This window comes from Esox lucius, chromosome 11 (genome assembly GCF_011004845.1).
Source record: "Esox lucius isolate fEsoLuc1 chromosome 11, fEsoLuc1.pri, whole genome shotgun sequence".
Lineage (NCBI taxonomy): Eukaryota > Metazoa > Chordata > Actinopteri > Esociformes > Esocidae > Esox > Esox lucius.
The window spans coordinates 9,100,314-9,116,489 of record NC_047579.1 but is presented as its reverse complement, the minus strand read 5'-3'; the positions used below and the strand labels follow the sequence as shown (position 1 = coordinate 9,116,489).

General features: G+C 43.3%; 1 protein-coding gene across 1 annotated transcript in view; it reads right to left on the bottom strand.

Moving 5' to 3' along the window:
- Positions 1-489: 489 nt before the first annotated feature.
- Positions 490-16,176, bottom strand: part of ppl (periplakin) — a 28,293-nt gene continuing 12,606 nt past the window's right edge. The window contains exons 2-22 of the mRNA XM_010873867.5: positions 16,040-16,139; positions 15,509-15,663; positions 14,634-14,754; positions 14,200-14,325; positions 14,032-14,073; positions 13,206-13,367; positions 11,895-12,002; positions 11,387-11,482; positions 10,999-11,121; positions 9,217-9,363; positions 8,377-8,528; positions 7,140-7,243; positions 6,609-6,766; positions 6,063-6,241; positions 5,603-5,741; positions 5,212-5,405; positions 4,867-5,017; positions 4,449-4,532; positions 4,089-4,205; positions 3,792-3,884; positions 490-3,688 (exon numbers count right to left, since the gene is read on the bottom strand). Of these exons, the coding sequence (XP_010872169.4) occupies positions 1,022-3,688; positions 3,792-3,884; positions 4,089-4,205; positions 4,449-4,532; positions 4,867-5,017; positions 5,212-5,405; positions 5,603-5,741; positions 6,063-6,241; positions 6,609-6,766; positions 7,140-7,243; positions 8,377-8,528; positions 9,217-9,363; positions 10,999-11,121; positions 11,387-11,482; positions 11,895-12,002; positions 13,206-13,367; positions 14,032-14,073; positions 14,200-14,325; positions 14,634-14,754; positions 15,509-15,663; positions 16,040-16,139 (5,218 nt within the window). The 3' untranslated portion in view covers positions 490-1,021. The remainder of the gene's footprint in view (positions 3,689-3,791; positions 3,885-4,088; positions 4,206-4,448; positions 4,533-4,866; positions 5,018-5,211; positions 5,406-5,602; positions 5,742-6,062; positions 6,242-6,608; positions 6,767-7,139; positions 7,244-8,376; positions 8,529-9,216; positions 9,364-10,998; positions 11,122-11,386; positions 11,483-11,894; positions 12,003-13,205; positions 13,368-14,031; positions 14,074-14,199; positions 14,326-14,633; positions 14,755-15,508; positions 15,664-16,039; positions 16,140-16,176) is intronic.

Sequence of the window (16,176 nt, the reverse complement as noted above, 5' to 3'; positions counted from 1 at the left end):
TCTTACATAACAAGATTACCTTTCCTGTCTAGACCAGATTTTGTAATTTCATCAAAATCCCAGGATTAATTGTTGTAATTTCATTTTTTCCTTCTCATAATCTCCATGGGGACAGTCTGTGCAGTCCACTGTGTACAGGGCATTACGTCACCACTCTGGTCAAAAGTAGTGCAGTAAATAGGGAGTCAAATGAATTTGGGAGGGATTTACATGGTGAATAGATTCAAAATTAATGACCTTCATGCCATTGTAGCGTACTTCAGGCTGGCAATGTGACAACGCAATGGTTTGTTAGCCAGGTTTTGTTAGTGGGATTAATATTAATTTACCCCTACAAACGTATTCACTCATCATCAGCAATTTATTGCATCAGTTATCAGATGAGTCCTTCTTAAGCTAATCACAAAACATGTTTTTTCAATAAAATATTGGTTCTTTTCAAGCAGGATATATTTTTAAATGCTTAATTTAAACACCAAAAGTATAAACTTAATTTCTTTACAGTTTTATTTATGTTATACAGATAAAACAGGTCAGACAAGACAGTTTTATAGTAGCATGCCAAAAGAAGAACAATACAATTCAACTGTGCCATTGTGTATGGTTTGTATTTCCACTTCAAAACAAAGTAAAGACATTTTAAGTGTTACCTTTAACCCTGTACCCAGTATAACCCAGTTTAACAAGCTTATTCCAGGGATAGATAGTATACCCTTAACCAACCATTACAGGTCAACTTAGCTACAAACAACTATGTCAAACTTCAAACAGACCACTGGTTTGTGCATTTATACTGTATTAACCATTTGGAAATAAATACAACAGTGCAATGTTTTTAAAAAGAGAAAAGATAGAAAAATACATTTAGTTTAATGTTAAATCAAACATTTCTGAATGAAACATATTTTGGAAGAATGGAATGTAGTAAAATTCAATATCAAGAAATGCAGATAGTCAAGAGGAGGAGAGCACACATGGTAGGCGTATATAAATACATTTTTAGATGTTTCTCTTTTTTTTTTTACTTGGTTTGGCCTGACACCATGACACCAAATTCCTGTATGGTTATCTCTTTGTTGTGGTACTGCTGCAGTTGGCGGTTTGTTATGTTCCCTGCCTTTAGAGCGTCTTCAATGGAGAACTTTTTGCCTGACTTTCTGTCGTGGAGAACCGAGGACTCTCCCTTGGGGCCCTTGACAGTGATCTCCTCCCAGTCGCACTCCTGGCTCTGGAGATTTACAAACATCTTCCAGTCGATGAGCCCCTGCTTGTAGGCCTCCTCTGGCCGCATCTCTTTCCCTGAGTCTGGGTCGATGACGACGATTGATCTCCTCAAGTGGCTCTCCCTCTGTTCCTTCTTGACCCTGATGGCTGATATGCTTTTCTGTAGCTTTTCAATCTCCTCGTCCTTCTGCCTGGTGACAGCCTTGAGCTCAGCCAACTCTTTCTGCAGCAAGTCAAGCCTCAGCTCCAGGTTCTTGCCATTTTCCATGGGAGCAGATTTGGTGATGCTCTGGGTCTCTGTGGAAGTGATTGTGATTTCGGACTGTAGCCGACGGATGTCGTTCTGTAGGCGCTGGTTCTCCTGTTGCAAGCGGTTGCTTTCAGCTCGGATATAGTCCAGCTCCTTGGATGACTTGGAGTTTGTGAACTCCATTTCGGACAGGCGGGATTTAAGAGTGTTTAGGTCCTGGTCTAGTTCGCGCCTCCTCTGCTTCTCCTGGTCCAGTGTCCTCTTCATGGTCTCAATCTCCAGCTCAGCCTCTGGGTCTTTCTCCACCTGGATTGTCTCAGTGCGCACAACCTTCTCCTTCACCTCCATCTTCTCCAGTGTGATCTGCTTTTCGAGCAGGATGTTCAGCTCCTTCTCAAGCAAGGTGCGTTTGTGCCTCTCCTCCTCTACCTGCAGCTTGAGAACTGAGTGCTCTTTCTCTTGCTGTGGATCCTGTTGGAGCACCACCTTCTGTTTTACCGTCACCCTCTCTCGGTTCTCCTTGTCTCTGATTTCAAGCTCGTTCAACCTAACCCTTAGCCTCTGGATCTCCAGCTCTGCGTCACGCCTCGCCCTGCGTTCTCGCTCCAGCTCCTCCAGCTGCTCGTCCAGGTCGGCCTTCTGTTTCTGCAGACGGTAAAGCTCCTCTTTCAGGGTCTCCCTCTGTTTCTGTTCATTGTTAATGCTCTGGACAAAGGTGTTACACTCAGACTTCAGTAAGGGGTCTTCCTCCAGCTTAATTACCTCTTGCTGGACCACCTTTTCCCTGACCTGGGAAAGGTCAATCTTCCTCAGCCGGATCTTTTCCTCGTTGGCCAACCTCTCTTTCTCAAGGTCAAGACGCTTCTTCTGCTCATCTGCCAGCTTCCTTTTCAGGGTTTCAATCTCCTCCTTGGTCTTGGGGTTTTCTCTGTACTCCAGGACCTCATTGACCACCTCCTTGACCTGCACCTGGGGCTTGGTGTCCTTCCATCTTTGGATCTCTTCTCTCAACTGTCTGATCTCCATTTCTGACTTCTCTGTTTGGTGTGTCTTGTCCACAATCTCGTTGCGGAGCTTCTCCAGCTCCCTCTCAGTTTGTGGGTCCGTTTTGTACTTAATGACTTCCTTGATGATCTCCTTGACCTCAATCTGCGGCCCTCTGTTCCTCAGCATCTTCAACTCATCCTGGAGGGATTTCAGCTGCTGGTCTGCATCTCTGTACCTTCTCTGGTGCTCCACCAGTTCCATGCGCAGGTTGGCCACCTCTGCCTCAGCCTTGGGGTCAGGTCGGACAATCTCCCTCACCTTCTCCTGAACCATGACCCTCGATTTTTCCTCCTCCAGACTGGAAATCTTCCGTTCAAGGTCAGTGCGCTCTCTCTGGTAGGACCGACGATTAGCCTTCTCGTCCTCAAGCTGTCTCTTAAGATTCTCTACCTCCCTCTCGAAGGCTATGTCCTTCTCTACCTTCAGAACCTCCTTAATGGAGATCTTCTCCTCAGCCATGGACTTTTCTTTCTCCAGCCTGCGGAGCTTGTCCTGGAGGAAACGCAGCTCGTCCTCCAGCTGCTTCCTACTCTCTTGTTCCTTTTGCTTCCTATCAAGGAGGACGCGGTACTCGTTCTCTAGCTGTGGGTCATTCTGCACTTTAATCACTTCCTCCTCGGTTATCACCTCCTGCTCCTTGGACTTCTGCTCAGACAGGAGTGTGACATGCTTCTGGATTTGAATGACCTCATTGTCCTTGATCATCTTCTGCCTCCGCAGCTCCTCCAGCTCTTCCCTGAGCCTGCGAACCTCCTCCACCTGCCCGCGGTCCTTCTCAATGCGCAGTACTTCCTTCACAGTATACTGCTGCGCTCCTTCTTTGACCTCTGTCTCAATGCCACGCAGTTTCAGTCTCAATGCCTCCAGGTCATTTTCTAGGGCTCTGCTGGACCGGGTTTCGTCTGACAGTTTCTGACGGAGATTGTGGACCTCCTCAACCAAAGTAGGATCCGGAACCTTTTTGATGGTCTCCTTCTTGACAATGGTGTCCTCTGGCTTCTGGCCCTCCAGGACATAAATGTCACTCTGGATTTTCTCCAGATCCTTCTCCAGCTGCTCCCTTCTCTGGATCTCATCCTTCAGTTGACTCTTGATCCTCCAGGCTTCTTCTCCAGGAGCAGCAGATTTGACTTGCTGGACATTGTTGCAGACAATCATTTCTGATTGCTGCGAAAAGGAAGATAGAGGATGACCAGGTAATTTTAAGAAATAATGGCAATGATATTTGTAGAATAATGAAATTAAATTAAGATTATCAAGATTATCTCACCTGATTCATAAGGTTTTGGGCAAACTGCAGATTTGCCAGCCTTTGCTTGTTAACTGCATTCACTTCAGTGAATTTAGCTTCAATGGCAGATTCCTGTAAACAGGGAAATTAAATGAAAGAGGCATTTCCAGATTGTTAATTTGACTGTCATTATATTTCTACATTGAGGTAATAGTCAAGAGATGAGTCCCAAATGGCACCTTATTTCCTATTCAGTGCACTACTTTTTACCAGATTCCTATGACCAGAGCCTAGAAGCAGTGCACTAAATAGGGACACAGCCATAATCTGCTTTACCTCGTCCTTGACCCTGAGAGCGGGTGATTCTAATCTGCTTCTCTTGTATGTTTGGGGGACCAGTCCGTCTTCAAGTTCCAGAAGAGCCTTGAACTTCTCCGTTTCATTCTCATAGCTCTGGGCATGCACAGACAAATGTAAAACCAATTAGCATTAAGAAAAGGAGAGACAATGACAGGGACAGGCTTAAAATAAATCATTATAATTGATAGAGGGAGAGAGGGGGCGGGGGACAAGGGAGGGAGGAGTATGGGCCAGACAGAACAAGGAGAGATAAATGAGAAGATATTTTAAATCATAGACACCTCTCCTAAGAATGGAATCAGAATGGACGTGTATTTATCAGTCTATTTACAGTACCTTGACTGCTTGTTGGTATTGTTGTGCGTTTTTCGACACATTGTTCAAGTCAGATTCCTTCTTCTTGATGTTGGACAGCAGATTCTTTGAAAACAACAATAACACATAATTTTAGACAGAGAAACATATCTGGACATAACTAAGACTTTGAAGAGTGTCTCAATCTTTGAGTCCAAAAAGTAGTATTCAGAGCCAAATGTTTTTTAGTCCAGGAATTGGCTTAACCTGGGTCAGGTAAATTTCCTCTCTGTACACATGACTATTGTGAAGTTACCTCTAATTACAGGCTACCACAATGATTGAGGATCAAATTATGATCCTCAATCATAATGGTAGCATTTTACTGGGGGGTACTCTAATCAGACCAAAGATCAACATCTAGGGACAACTTCTCCAAACTCCATTCTTAGCTACTTACTTTCTGGTTTTCCAGTTTGGTTTCCACCTGGCTGAGGTTATCCTTTTCAGTGGGCTCATAGTTTGGCACACGGGAAAGCCAACTGTTCAGCGTGTCGTAATCGCTACGGTAGTTGTTGTACGAAATCTTGGCTCTCTGCAGGCTCTGTGATCTGAAACACGCCCATATAACATGATTGCTACTTACTACAACATGTTATTGTAATCTAACAAAGTTTTTTGTAATAACCCTTTATACTTATGTTCCACAACACATTACTATTGATATAAGTAACTACTGAAGTATAATCACAATATAAGACTAGAAAATCAGAATGCAGCCCCGGTGTCCAGTAAAGCCCCTCACCTGATGTCGATCTGCCTGTTGAGGTTGTCGTAGCGTTTGTTTAATTTCAGGACCTCGCCCTCCTGCCTGTCAATGTCGGAGCAGTGCTCCTGTAATTTGGTTGCCATGGTGTCACAGCTGCCTTTGGCGGCGCGCAGATTGGCTTCCGTCTCTGTCACCACAGACCTATTGGCCTTCAATTCTGATGCAATTTCCTATCAGGAGAGGAAATGAGTTTGAATTGTGGGTACGGGAAACATTTTCCCCAAATGAAATGAAGTAGGAACATAACATTGATCATAACATTGATCATAACATTGGCAAATTTTTTTGATGGTTATTAGCTTTTAAAATACAAAAACTTTCATTCATGGACAGGACACATTTGAATCTTAGTTATGAGTCATCTTACAGATAGTTGGCGCTGTGTCATCTCCAGAGATGGGATGTCTGCTGGAGCGACTTCTTCTCTGGCCAGCTTGTTCTCAAAGCCGGACAATAAAGTTTTGCCGTTTTGAAGGGAGTTCTCCAGGCGGTTGGAATTCTGAAGCCTGTAAACGGACATGCCACATATAATTACATCACAAAAACCGATCTTATCATTAAAAAAACATAATTTTACTACTATAACAATTACTACCACTACTCTGACAAGCAACACAGTGGAACATGGCCGGTACAGTAAAAATAAATACATATTAATCTTAGTAAAACAAATGATGAAGTCTAAATAAATACTACTAACAACCACCTTGGCATGTATATGGGTAACTGGACTGAAAAGCAGTGTCTCTCATTGTGCCACATAACCCTGTAGGGTTAGAAACAGCATCACAAATTGGACAACGTGACAATGTCAAGGAGGGGCTTACTTTTCCTCGGAGCACTTGAGCAGCAGGTTGATCTTGTCAAATTTGTTGTTGACCTCGTTGACCTTTCCGTTCAGCTGAGGGGCACTGGCACACTTGGGGTTGGACTTCAGGAACGACTCGGCCTCCTTAACCTTGGACGACTTCTCTGGCTCGATTTTACGCACCACGGTCGCAATGTCCTAGTGGAAGATAAGAGGAAAAGCATTAAAGTGTGTAGACTTCCTGGATAGCCATAAAAACTCCCAGAAATGTTCTTTATCAGTGTCTGAAAACAATTATGAAAATGATTACATTCAGTCTTAAATTCACTCTTCAGGTTTGAATCAATTCCAATAAAATTATTTTCAATACAGAACATAAACCACATTCTGTTTTGAATTTTTTTGTGAATAAAACTAGATTTAGAAAGTCTGTGTATTTCCGGAATTGAAAAGGAATTGGCCACAACCTTTGAGTCTTAACAGTAGTGATAGAGTCTAAAAAGCAGAGCTGTGTGTGTGCACGCATGTGCTTGAGACGCTGAATTGTGAAAGACCAGTGGTTTACCTTTATGTCCTGCAGGCGATCGGCGCTGTCCTGTAGTGGCCTGGTGTTCTCCAGTGGAGGGCGCACTCGAGTGTAGATGGCCTTCTGCTGTTTGTCCAGATCGCTGGTCACCTTGTCCAGACCAGCCATCAACTGACGACACTGCTGCTCCTCTTTATCTACAGTCACATGTAATCCCAAACACAATTAATACAGAAATCAGACACAAACAGTTACACAAATAAAGACACAGTTAGATCATAAATTTAAAGACCACATAAAATCACATTCACAATCAGACACAATCATTCCATTTTTATTTTAGTTTTTTGGTTGTAATATTACTAGCATCACAGTTCCAGGTTAATGAATTCCCTGGTTTACCAGAAATCCTGGTTGGGGGATTCTGAATTTACAATGTATTACCTCCTGATCTTCAACTGGGATTTTAGGAAATACGGGTGTTTACTGAAAGTTCCTAGCATGTTGTAAGCTGAAATATATCTTACTATGAGATACGTGCCATATGTGACTCGACTCAACGTGACCTACCAGAGCCCAAGCTGCTGTCTTTCTTCAGTTCATCCAGGCGTTTGACCAGGACGGTCCTACTGCCAGTTACCTTCGACTTGATGCCCTTCTGCTGAGCAGCCAGACTGGAGACAGCAGAACAGATACTGTTATACAGTGTACAAGTATATGACCCCGTATATACACAAACACAGACACACACATCCCATATATATACACAAACACAGACACACACATCCCATATATATACACAGACACACACATCCCATATATATATACACAAACACAGACACACACATCCCATATATATACACAGACACAGACACACACATCCCATATATATACACAAACACAGACACACACATCCCATATATATACACAAACACTGACACACACATCCCATATATATATATACACAAACACAGACACACACATCCCATATATATACACAAACACAGACACACACATCCCATATATATACACAAACACAGACACACACATCCCATATATATATACACAAACACAGACACACACATCCCATATATATACACAAACACAGACACACACATCCCATATATATATACACAAACACAGACACACACATCCCATATATATATACACAAACACAGACACACACATCCCATATATATACACAAACACAGACACACACATCCCATATATATACACAAACACAGACACACACATCCCATATATATACACAAACACAGACACACACATCCCATATATATACACAAACACAGACACACACATCCCATATATATACACAAACACAGACACACACATCCCATATATATACACAAACACAGACACACACATCCCATATATATACACAGACACACACATCCCATATATATACACAAACACAGACACACACATCCCATATATATATACACAAACACAGACACACACATCCCATATATATATACACAAACACAGACACACACATCCCATATATATACACAAACACAGACACACACATCCCATATATATACACAAACACAGACACACACATCCCATATATATACACAAACACAGACACACACATCCCATATATATACACAAACACAGACACACACATCCCATATATATACACAAACACAGACACACACATCCCATATATATATACACAAACACAGACACACACATCCCATATATATACACAAACACAGACACACACATCCCATATATATACACAAACACAGACACACACATCCCGTATATACACAAACACACTCACTTGGTGGCGACGGCGACAGACTCTGGATCTGTAGGGGGGAACATGAAGCAGATCCCTGGAGCTGTGATTTTATGCCCCACCGAATCTTTTACGTCCCACTTGTTCCCCTTCTTACTCAGGAGGGTGTACCGCTCCCCACGCTGGATCTGACCCTGTGATGGACAACCACCACATTGCACAAAGTTTAAAATCACTAAATCTGCATGTAACCGAAACGATTTGGCTGAGATCCTAAGTTTATTCCTGATCACTTTCCAGACCAGGCGAAAACTCCAAGCCTTAGTTACTGAGTTCAGAGTTTTCACCAACCGGCAAGGTCGAGAAAAATGTCAGAGGCCTGAGTTGCTGATCCGGTTCCTAAATCTTAAGAGCCTCGTCTACACACGGTTACACCCTCGCCTGGCTCCTTCTCCAGATTTCCAAAATCCATTCCTAAAACCTAAAACCCTCTATTCTGGTGGCTGATCCCCTAAAGGCTTAAATAAGATATAGAGCACCGACCCGTTCTCTCTTAGAGGATTTAAATACATTAGAACACACAACCACATTTAGGGGACTGAATTTGAAGGAGTGCGAGCAAAGGGGTAAAAGACAAAAAAAAAGTCATGATAACAGAAAAAAACCGCACAGGGATTAGACAACAAACAGAATGAGAGAGGGAGCGAAAGTGAAGGGGGTAAAGCAGAGAGAGGGAGAGAGAAACAAGTATAGGGGCAGAGACAAAAGTAGATTCATAAAAAACAAGAAGAATTTACACTAAATAAAGGAGTTGATAAGGCATTTTTGTTACTCCCACAGGGCGGGTTAAAGCAGTTTAGGTACCCAGACATAGAGGTTTACCTCTTCAGTGTCAAACTCGCACAGCGCCTCCACAGGCAGAAGCTTCTGTGGAGTTTCCCTGCGAAACTTGAGAGGGAGAACCTGCAGGCTGCGTTTCTCCAGAACCTTCACACGCTCATCAAAGTGGTCCATGGCCTTCACCTGGTCCTGTACATGTAAACACACATATTTGCATCTTTCAAAGCGTACCCAGGGTCCTTAGACTAAGGAACATCGGTACAGTCTTTTAGAGTATAGTCATAGTTCTGAGACTAAGGAACATCGGTACAGTCTTTTACAGTACTGTCATAGTTCTGAGACTAAGGAACATCGGTACAGTCTTTTAGAGTACTGTCATAGTTCTGAGACTAAGGAACATCAGTACAGTCTTTTAGAGTATAGTCATAGTTCTGAGACTAAGGAACATCGGTACAGTCTTTTAGAGTATTGTCATAGTTCTGAGACTAAGGAACATCGGTACAGTCTTTTAGAGTACTGTCATAGTTCTGAGACTAAGGAACATCGGTACAGTCTTTTAGAGTACTGTCATAGTTCTGAGACTAAGGAACATCGGTACAGTCTTTTAGAGTATAGTCATAGTTCTGAGACTAAGGAACATCGGTACAGTCTTTTAGAGTATAGTCATAGTTCTGAGACTAAGGAACATCGGTACAGTCTTTTAGAGTACTGTCATAGTTCTGAGACTAAGGAACATCGGGACAGTCTTTTAGAGTATAGTCATAGTTCTGAGACTAAGGAACATCGGTACAGTCTTTTAGAGTATTGTCATAGTTCTGAGACTAAGGAACATCGGTACAGTCTTTTAGAGTATAGTCATAGTTCTGAGACTAAGGAACATCGGTACAGTCTTTTAGAGTATAGTCATAGTTCTGAGACTAAGGAACATCGGTACAGTCTTTTAGAGTATAGTCATAGTTCTGAGACTAAGGAACATCGGTACAGTCTTTTAGAGTATAGTCATAGTTCTGAGACTAAGGAACATCGGTACAGTCTTTTAGAGTATAGTCATAGTTCTGAGACTAAGGAACATCGGTACAGTCTTTTAGAGTATAGTCATAGTTCTGAGACTAAGGAACATCGGTACAGTCTTTTAGAGTATTGTCATAGTTCTGAGACTAAGGAACATCGGTACAGTCTTTTAGAGTATAGTCATAGTTCTGAGACTAAGGAACATCGGTACAGTCTTTTAGAGTATTGTCATAGTTCTGAGACTAAGGAACATCGGGACAGTCTTTTAGAGTATAGTCATAGTTCTGAGACTAAGGAACATCGGTACAGTCTTTTAGAGTATAGTCATAGTTCTGAGACTAAGGAACATCGGTACAGTCTTTTAGAGTATTGTCATAGTTCTGAGACTAAGGAACATCGGTACAGTCTTTTAGAGTATAGTCATAGTTCTGAGACTAAGGAACATCGGTACAGTCTTTTAGAGTATAGTCATAGTTCTGAGACTAAGGAACATCGGTACAGTCTTTTAGAGTATTGTCATAGTTCTGAGACTAAGGAACATCGGTACAGTCTTTTAGAGTATAGTCATAGTTCTGAGACTAAGGAACATCGGTACAGTCTTTTAGAGTACTGTCATAGTTCTGAGACTAAGGAACATCGGTACAGTCTTTTAGAGTATTGTCATAGTTCTGAGACTAAGGAACATCGGGACAGTCTTTTAGAGTATAGTCATAGTTCTGAGACTAAGGAACATCGGTACAGTCTTTTAGAGTACAGTCATAGTTCTGAGACTAAGGCTCATGGTAAAACAGTAGCTTTATAAAGTACACTTACGTCCAGGTCTCGTATGAGGCTCTCCGTCTGGTACATGTCCTTATAGTCTGGTTTGTACTTCTGGGTTACTTCCATGTCCAGTCTCTTCAGGAGGTCCTGAGTGTCCCTGGCATCTTTGTGAAACTGCAAGGGAAACACACCCACACTTAGGAATTACGCACAGGCGAAGAACCTTTGTACAATCCACCGAAAGCTGGCGATTTACACTAAGGTGGACCGGCTGCAATTCAATCTCTTCCACAAATCTTTGTTCGCATGCTAAGACAGGCCAAATCTGTACCTCACATGCAGTGACTTCGCGTAGCACACGCTCGAAAAACAGGTGTTCTACCAATGGCGGTACCTGGACAGGACATTGTAAACTTTCGGAGGTGTCGCTTTGACTCACCTTGTGGTACTCATCCATGTGTTTGAGGTGGTTCTCTTCACATATCAGCAGATTCAGGTACTCCTTCCAGTCGGCGTGCACCGCATCCATGTGAGCCTTGGAGAACCGCAGAGCCGTGTTAAACCACTGTTTATATATACGTATGTGTGGGGGTGTGTGTGTATATTTACGTTTGCTGTAACACAGGCCTTCATTTACGTCAAAAATAAATTCAGTCATTGACTATTTATTGACATTTTCAATGCGATTTGGGAGACACTTTTTTCCAAAGCAACATGCAGCAATGCGTGCATTTATTTTTTTAGCTGTCCTCCAAGCAAATCAAAATCGCTATCCAACCGAGCATCCATTTTGATACAGCTGCATTTGTTAATGTTTTAAGATTAATAGACATTGAAGAAGTCGCTCACTCTCACGACACGTTGTACAATGCAATGACCTCCGACGACGTTCAATATCAATTGGCTAACCAGCGTGGGAGTAGAATGACCAAGGAAGCACAGCCTACCTCGATGACGTTCTTGCCAGGATGGCCTGCAGCGATGAGTTTCTCCCCATCCTCGTTGAGCTGGGTGACTGAGGCCTCCTTGGACTCCAGGCTCTTGCTGATGAAGTTCTGGCACGAAAAACGCAGAAAATGTTGGTTGACCGGCAGTTTTCGATATCATCTGGAGTAGGTCTAAGTAGACAGCCTAGCGTGTTTGAATCACGCCACCGAAGGTGGGCAGTATGTAAGGAGGCATAGTGTGTTTCAGGGTGAAATGTGTAACTCGTGTGAGTCTTTATAAACATAATGTTATCTTTTACCACCGGAACAGTTGGTGGTTCATCTTTCCAGATGTCAAGTGGATTGACAGCTAGTCTTAACGCGTTCCCATGGCAAACTGCGGACGCTTGCCAGATTCAATAACCTGTGCCACCGGTCTGGAGAGAAGCTCAGACGGAGGTGATTTGACACAGTTTTGCTAAATTGGTTGTGGCAGGTGCCTTTGTGTTCATGGACGTCTGATGGAACATCCCATATTGAGTACAGCACTCTTCAGTATCAAACTGATTCAGCACTGGACTGAAGGAGAAACTCCCCTTTCTAGAACAGGGGGCAGGTAGCCCCAGTTACCCTGAGCCGGCAAGGCTCCTTTAAGTTGCTGTGTAAAGTGTCTAATTCACCATACATTGTTCCCTGTAGTTGTTATATATATATATATATATATATATATATATATATATATATATATACCAACCGAGAATGCATATATATATAGATGTGTGTATATTTATGTTTGCTGTAACACAGGCCTCAACTGTAAAAGTGACCTAGGTCTCACCTTGGTTACCAGGTCTGAATAAACACCACATATGAACCATTTTCACTAATGACATTATTTATGGATCCAAAAGAAGCATTTAAAATGTGTGTGTACCAGTCTGACTGTGTGTATCTGTCTTTGTGTGTTTTCATGTATTGATTTCTGACTCCCCGTCCCTCCACACAGTCTCTGTCTTTGTGTGTTTTCATGTATTGATTTCTGACTCCCCGTCCCTCCACATGGTCTCTGTCTTTGTGTGTTTTCATGTATTGATTTCTGACTCCCCGTCCCTCCACATGGTCTCTGTCTTTGTGTGTTTTCATGTATTGATTTCTGACTCCCCGTCCCTCCACACAGTCTCTGTCTTTGTGTGTTTTCATGTATTGATTTCTGACTCCCCGTCCCTCCACACAGTCTCTGTCTTTGTGTGTTTTCATGTATTGATTTCTGACTCCCCGTCCCTCCACATGGTCTCTGTCTTGTGTCGCTGCGTCCTCTTCCGCCCAGCCTACCTCATACTGTCTCTGACGGGCGGGGAAGTCCAGGTTGGTGTCGCTCCAGTCGTAGCTCATCCTCTCCTCGGCCTGCTGGTCCATCCAGTACAGCTCGTTTGTGCAGCGCTGCATGTAGTCACGCAGGGTCAGCAGGTGGCGCTGTCGGGCACTGGAAGCAGCCTTGGGAGGGAGAGGATTGAATTACTACAGGTCAACCGACACAGGCACCGGGAAGGCAACCCATGTGAAGAACCAAATAAATCTATTTTCTGGATGCATTTAAGGATGAATAAAATGAGAAAATACTATAGTCATTTATACATGTTTTTCTTTTTGTGACTGATCCTAAATGTGTTTGGAACATATTCACTTGTTGGGCAATTTCATTTCACATTTCATGTCTAACGTATGCATCCCATACCAAAAAAGCATACGTATGGTATGGGATGCATACATGTAGATATGTTCAGGCTGAGGGAGGAGAAGTAGAACACATACTACCAAATAAACCAAATAAACACAGCAGGTGTCCATCATCATGTATACTGACAGTGTTCCAGTCCACAGGCGGCTGGTGGAATCTTAATTGGGGAGGACAGGCTAAAATGAATGGAACCACAGCAACTAGACGGTATCAAATGCGTTGCCTACATAGGCTTGACTCGGCTCTGTTCCCTCCCGTCCAGCCATTATGAACGACCCGTCCTCCACTCACTGTCCTCCTGTGCTACTTAACTGACACGCACAACTTTCACTCATGATGTTTTGTCCCCTCCAGGCTCAGACTTTAGATAAACGGTGCCTTTGATTTGTCATTATTACAACACGCTGAAGTCTTTCTCACCAGGAGCTTGCTGTACTTCAGTTGGATACCACTGACATAGTCCTGAAGAGAGACACACACAGAGTGACAGAAAGGGAGAAGACATAGAGAGACATTAATTACAGTAATTATTCTAACGTCCAGTTCCCGCTGGGTTAACTTTCCTGCTGTGTGTGTGAGCAGTCCTACCTTGTCACCGCCCTCTGAAATATGCAGGCCCAGAGCCTCCACCTCACTGTGGAAGATGTTGTGAGCTTCCAGCTCTCTCTCCACAGTCGGCAGGTCCTCACCAAAGGCCTTGTTGTTCAGGCTGCCCTGATTGGCAGAGTTGAAAATGCTAATTAATACTGCATGTGTGTGTGGCTTGAAATATATTTTATTGAACAGATATGGCCAATATATGATATTTTCACCAAAAATGCACTGGTGTGTGTATGTGTGAGACAGAGCCTGTGTGTTTGTGTGAGTGTGTATGTTAGAGACAGAGCCTGTGTGTTTGTGTGAGTGTGTATGTGTGAGACAGAGCCTATGTGTTTGTGTGAGAGTGTACGTGTGAGACAGAGCCTGTGTGTGAGTGTGTGTGTGAAAGTGAAATTGCATATATTTGTGTTTGTGCTTCTCACCTGTTTCTCATCGATGATGTTGCCCCAGTTTACGCTGGGCAACCCCTCGGAGCGAGTCAGATGGTAGATCCGGCTGTGGTCATCTTTCAGCTTCTTCACTCGGTTTCTCAGCTGCTTCATACTGACATATCACAGAAAAATGCAAGGTTAGAACTCTGCGGGGATAGGACCCTGCTGGGATAGGACCCTGCTGGGATAGGACCCTGCATGATAGGACCCTGCATGATAGGACCCTGCATGATAGGACCCTTTGGGGATAGGACCCTGCTGGGATAGGACCCTGCATGATAGGACCCTGCATGATAGGACCCTGCTGGGATAGGACCCTGCATGATAGGACCCTGTATGATAGGACCCTGTATGATAGGACCCTGTATGATAGGACCCTGCATGATAGGACCCTGTATGATAGGACCCTGCATGATAGGACCCTGTATGATAGGACCCTGCATGATAGGACCCTGTATGATAGGACCCTGCATGATAGGACCCTGTATGATGGGACCCTGTATGATAGGACCCTGCATGATAGGACCCTGCTGGGATAGGACCCTGCATGATAGGACCCTGTGGGGACATTTTAGTAATTTAGCAGACTCTTATCCAGAGTGACTTAGAACTAACTTTATAGCTACTTCATTAAGTAAGATGTAATCATTGAGCACTTACTACTATTGAATTGTTTGGTTTCCCCACCTAGCTCTCTTAAAATCAAACTTCTAACAGTAAATCAGTCTGGATGAGAAGATCGGCTACATCAAAACAATTCAAACATTTCAAATGTATACAGGCTACCGCTCACTCCTGGTCTGCAGGGACAGTATACTCTACTACAAAACCATGACCCAAAAACTGGTATTCTGATCAGAACTTACTCCTGCTCGATCATCTCGGCCTGAGGGTGCTGCAGGCGGACCACGTTGACCGTGTCCTCATCCAGTACCTGCAGCAGCTCCAGAGCGTTCAGGATGCGCTTGTTGGTGTCGTCCTGGTACAGAGGCTGCTTGCCCTCGTTGATCTTAGTCACATCCTGGCCAAACACAGAGCAGTCAGGAGGTTTTCCGTCAGAAATTTTTTGTCAGACAAATCCAGAAAGAACATAACATGCTTATTAGCATCAAATTCTGGTGCCAATCCATCTGCCAACCGTACATTTGTCCTATGATAGATCGTTGCATTATAAAGGTATGTCCTGTTTGATCATTTTCTAGGAAGTTTTGCAATGTTAAATACAATGTTTTCTGGCCCTACAGTTATTCCATGTTATTCTGAGGTTCAACGAAAATCTGTGTGGTTCTCTGGGGTTTTGTACCTGGATGTTCTTTAAAGTTCTGTGCCGTTCTATTCGGTTCAACATTAGTTTTAAGTTGTTCTGAGGTTCTCTCATTTTCTGTGAGGTTCTGTACCTTGTTTAAGTTCAGCTCTGTCTCATAGATTTGCTTCTCCACCTTGTCTGCATTCTTCTGCAGCTTCTCGACCAGATCAGACAGCTCAACGGCTGTGGCCCTGAAGCAGGAGACAACATTTAAATGTCAGTAACTTG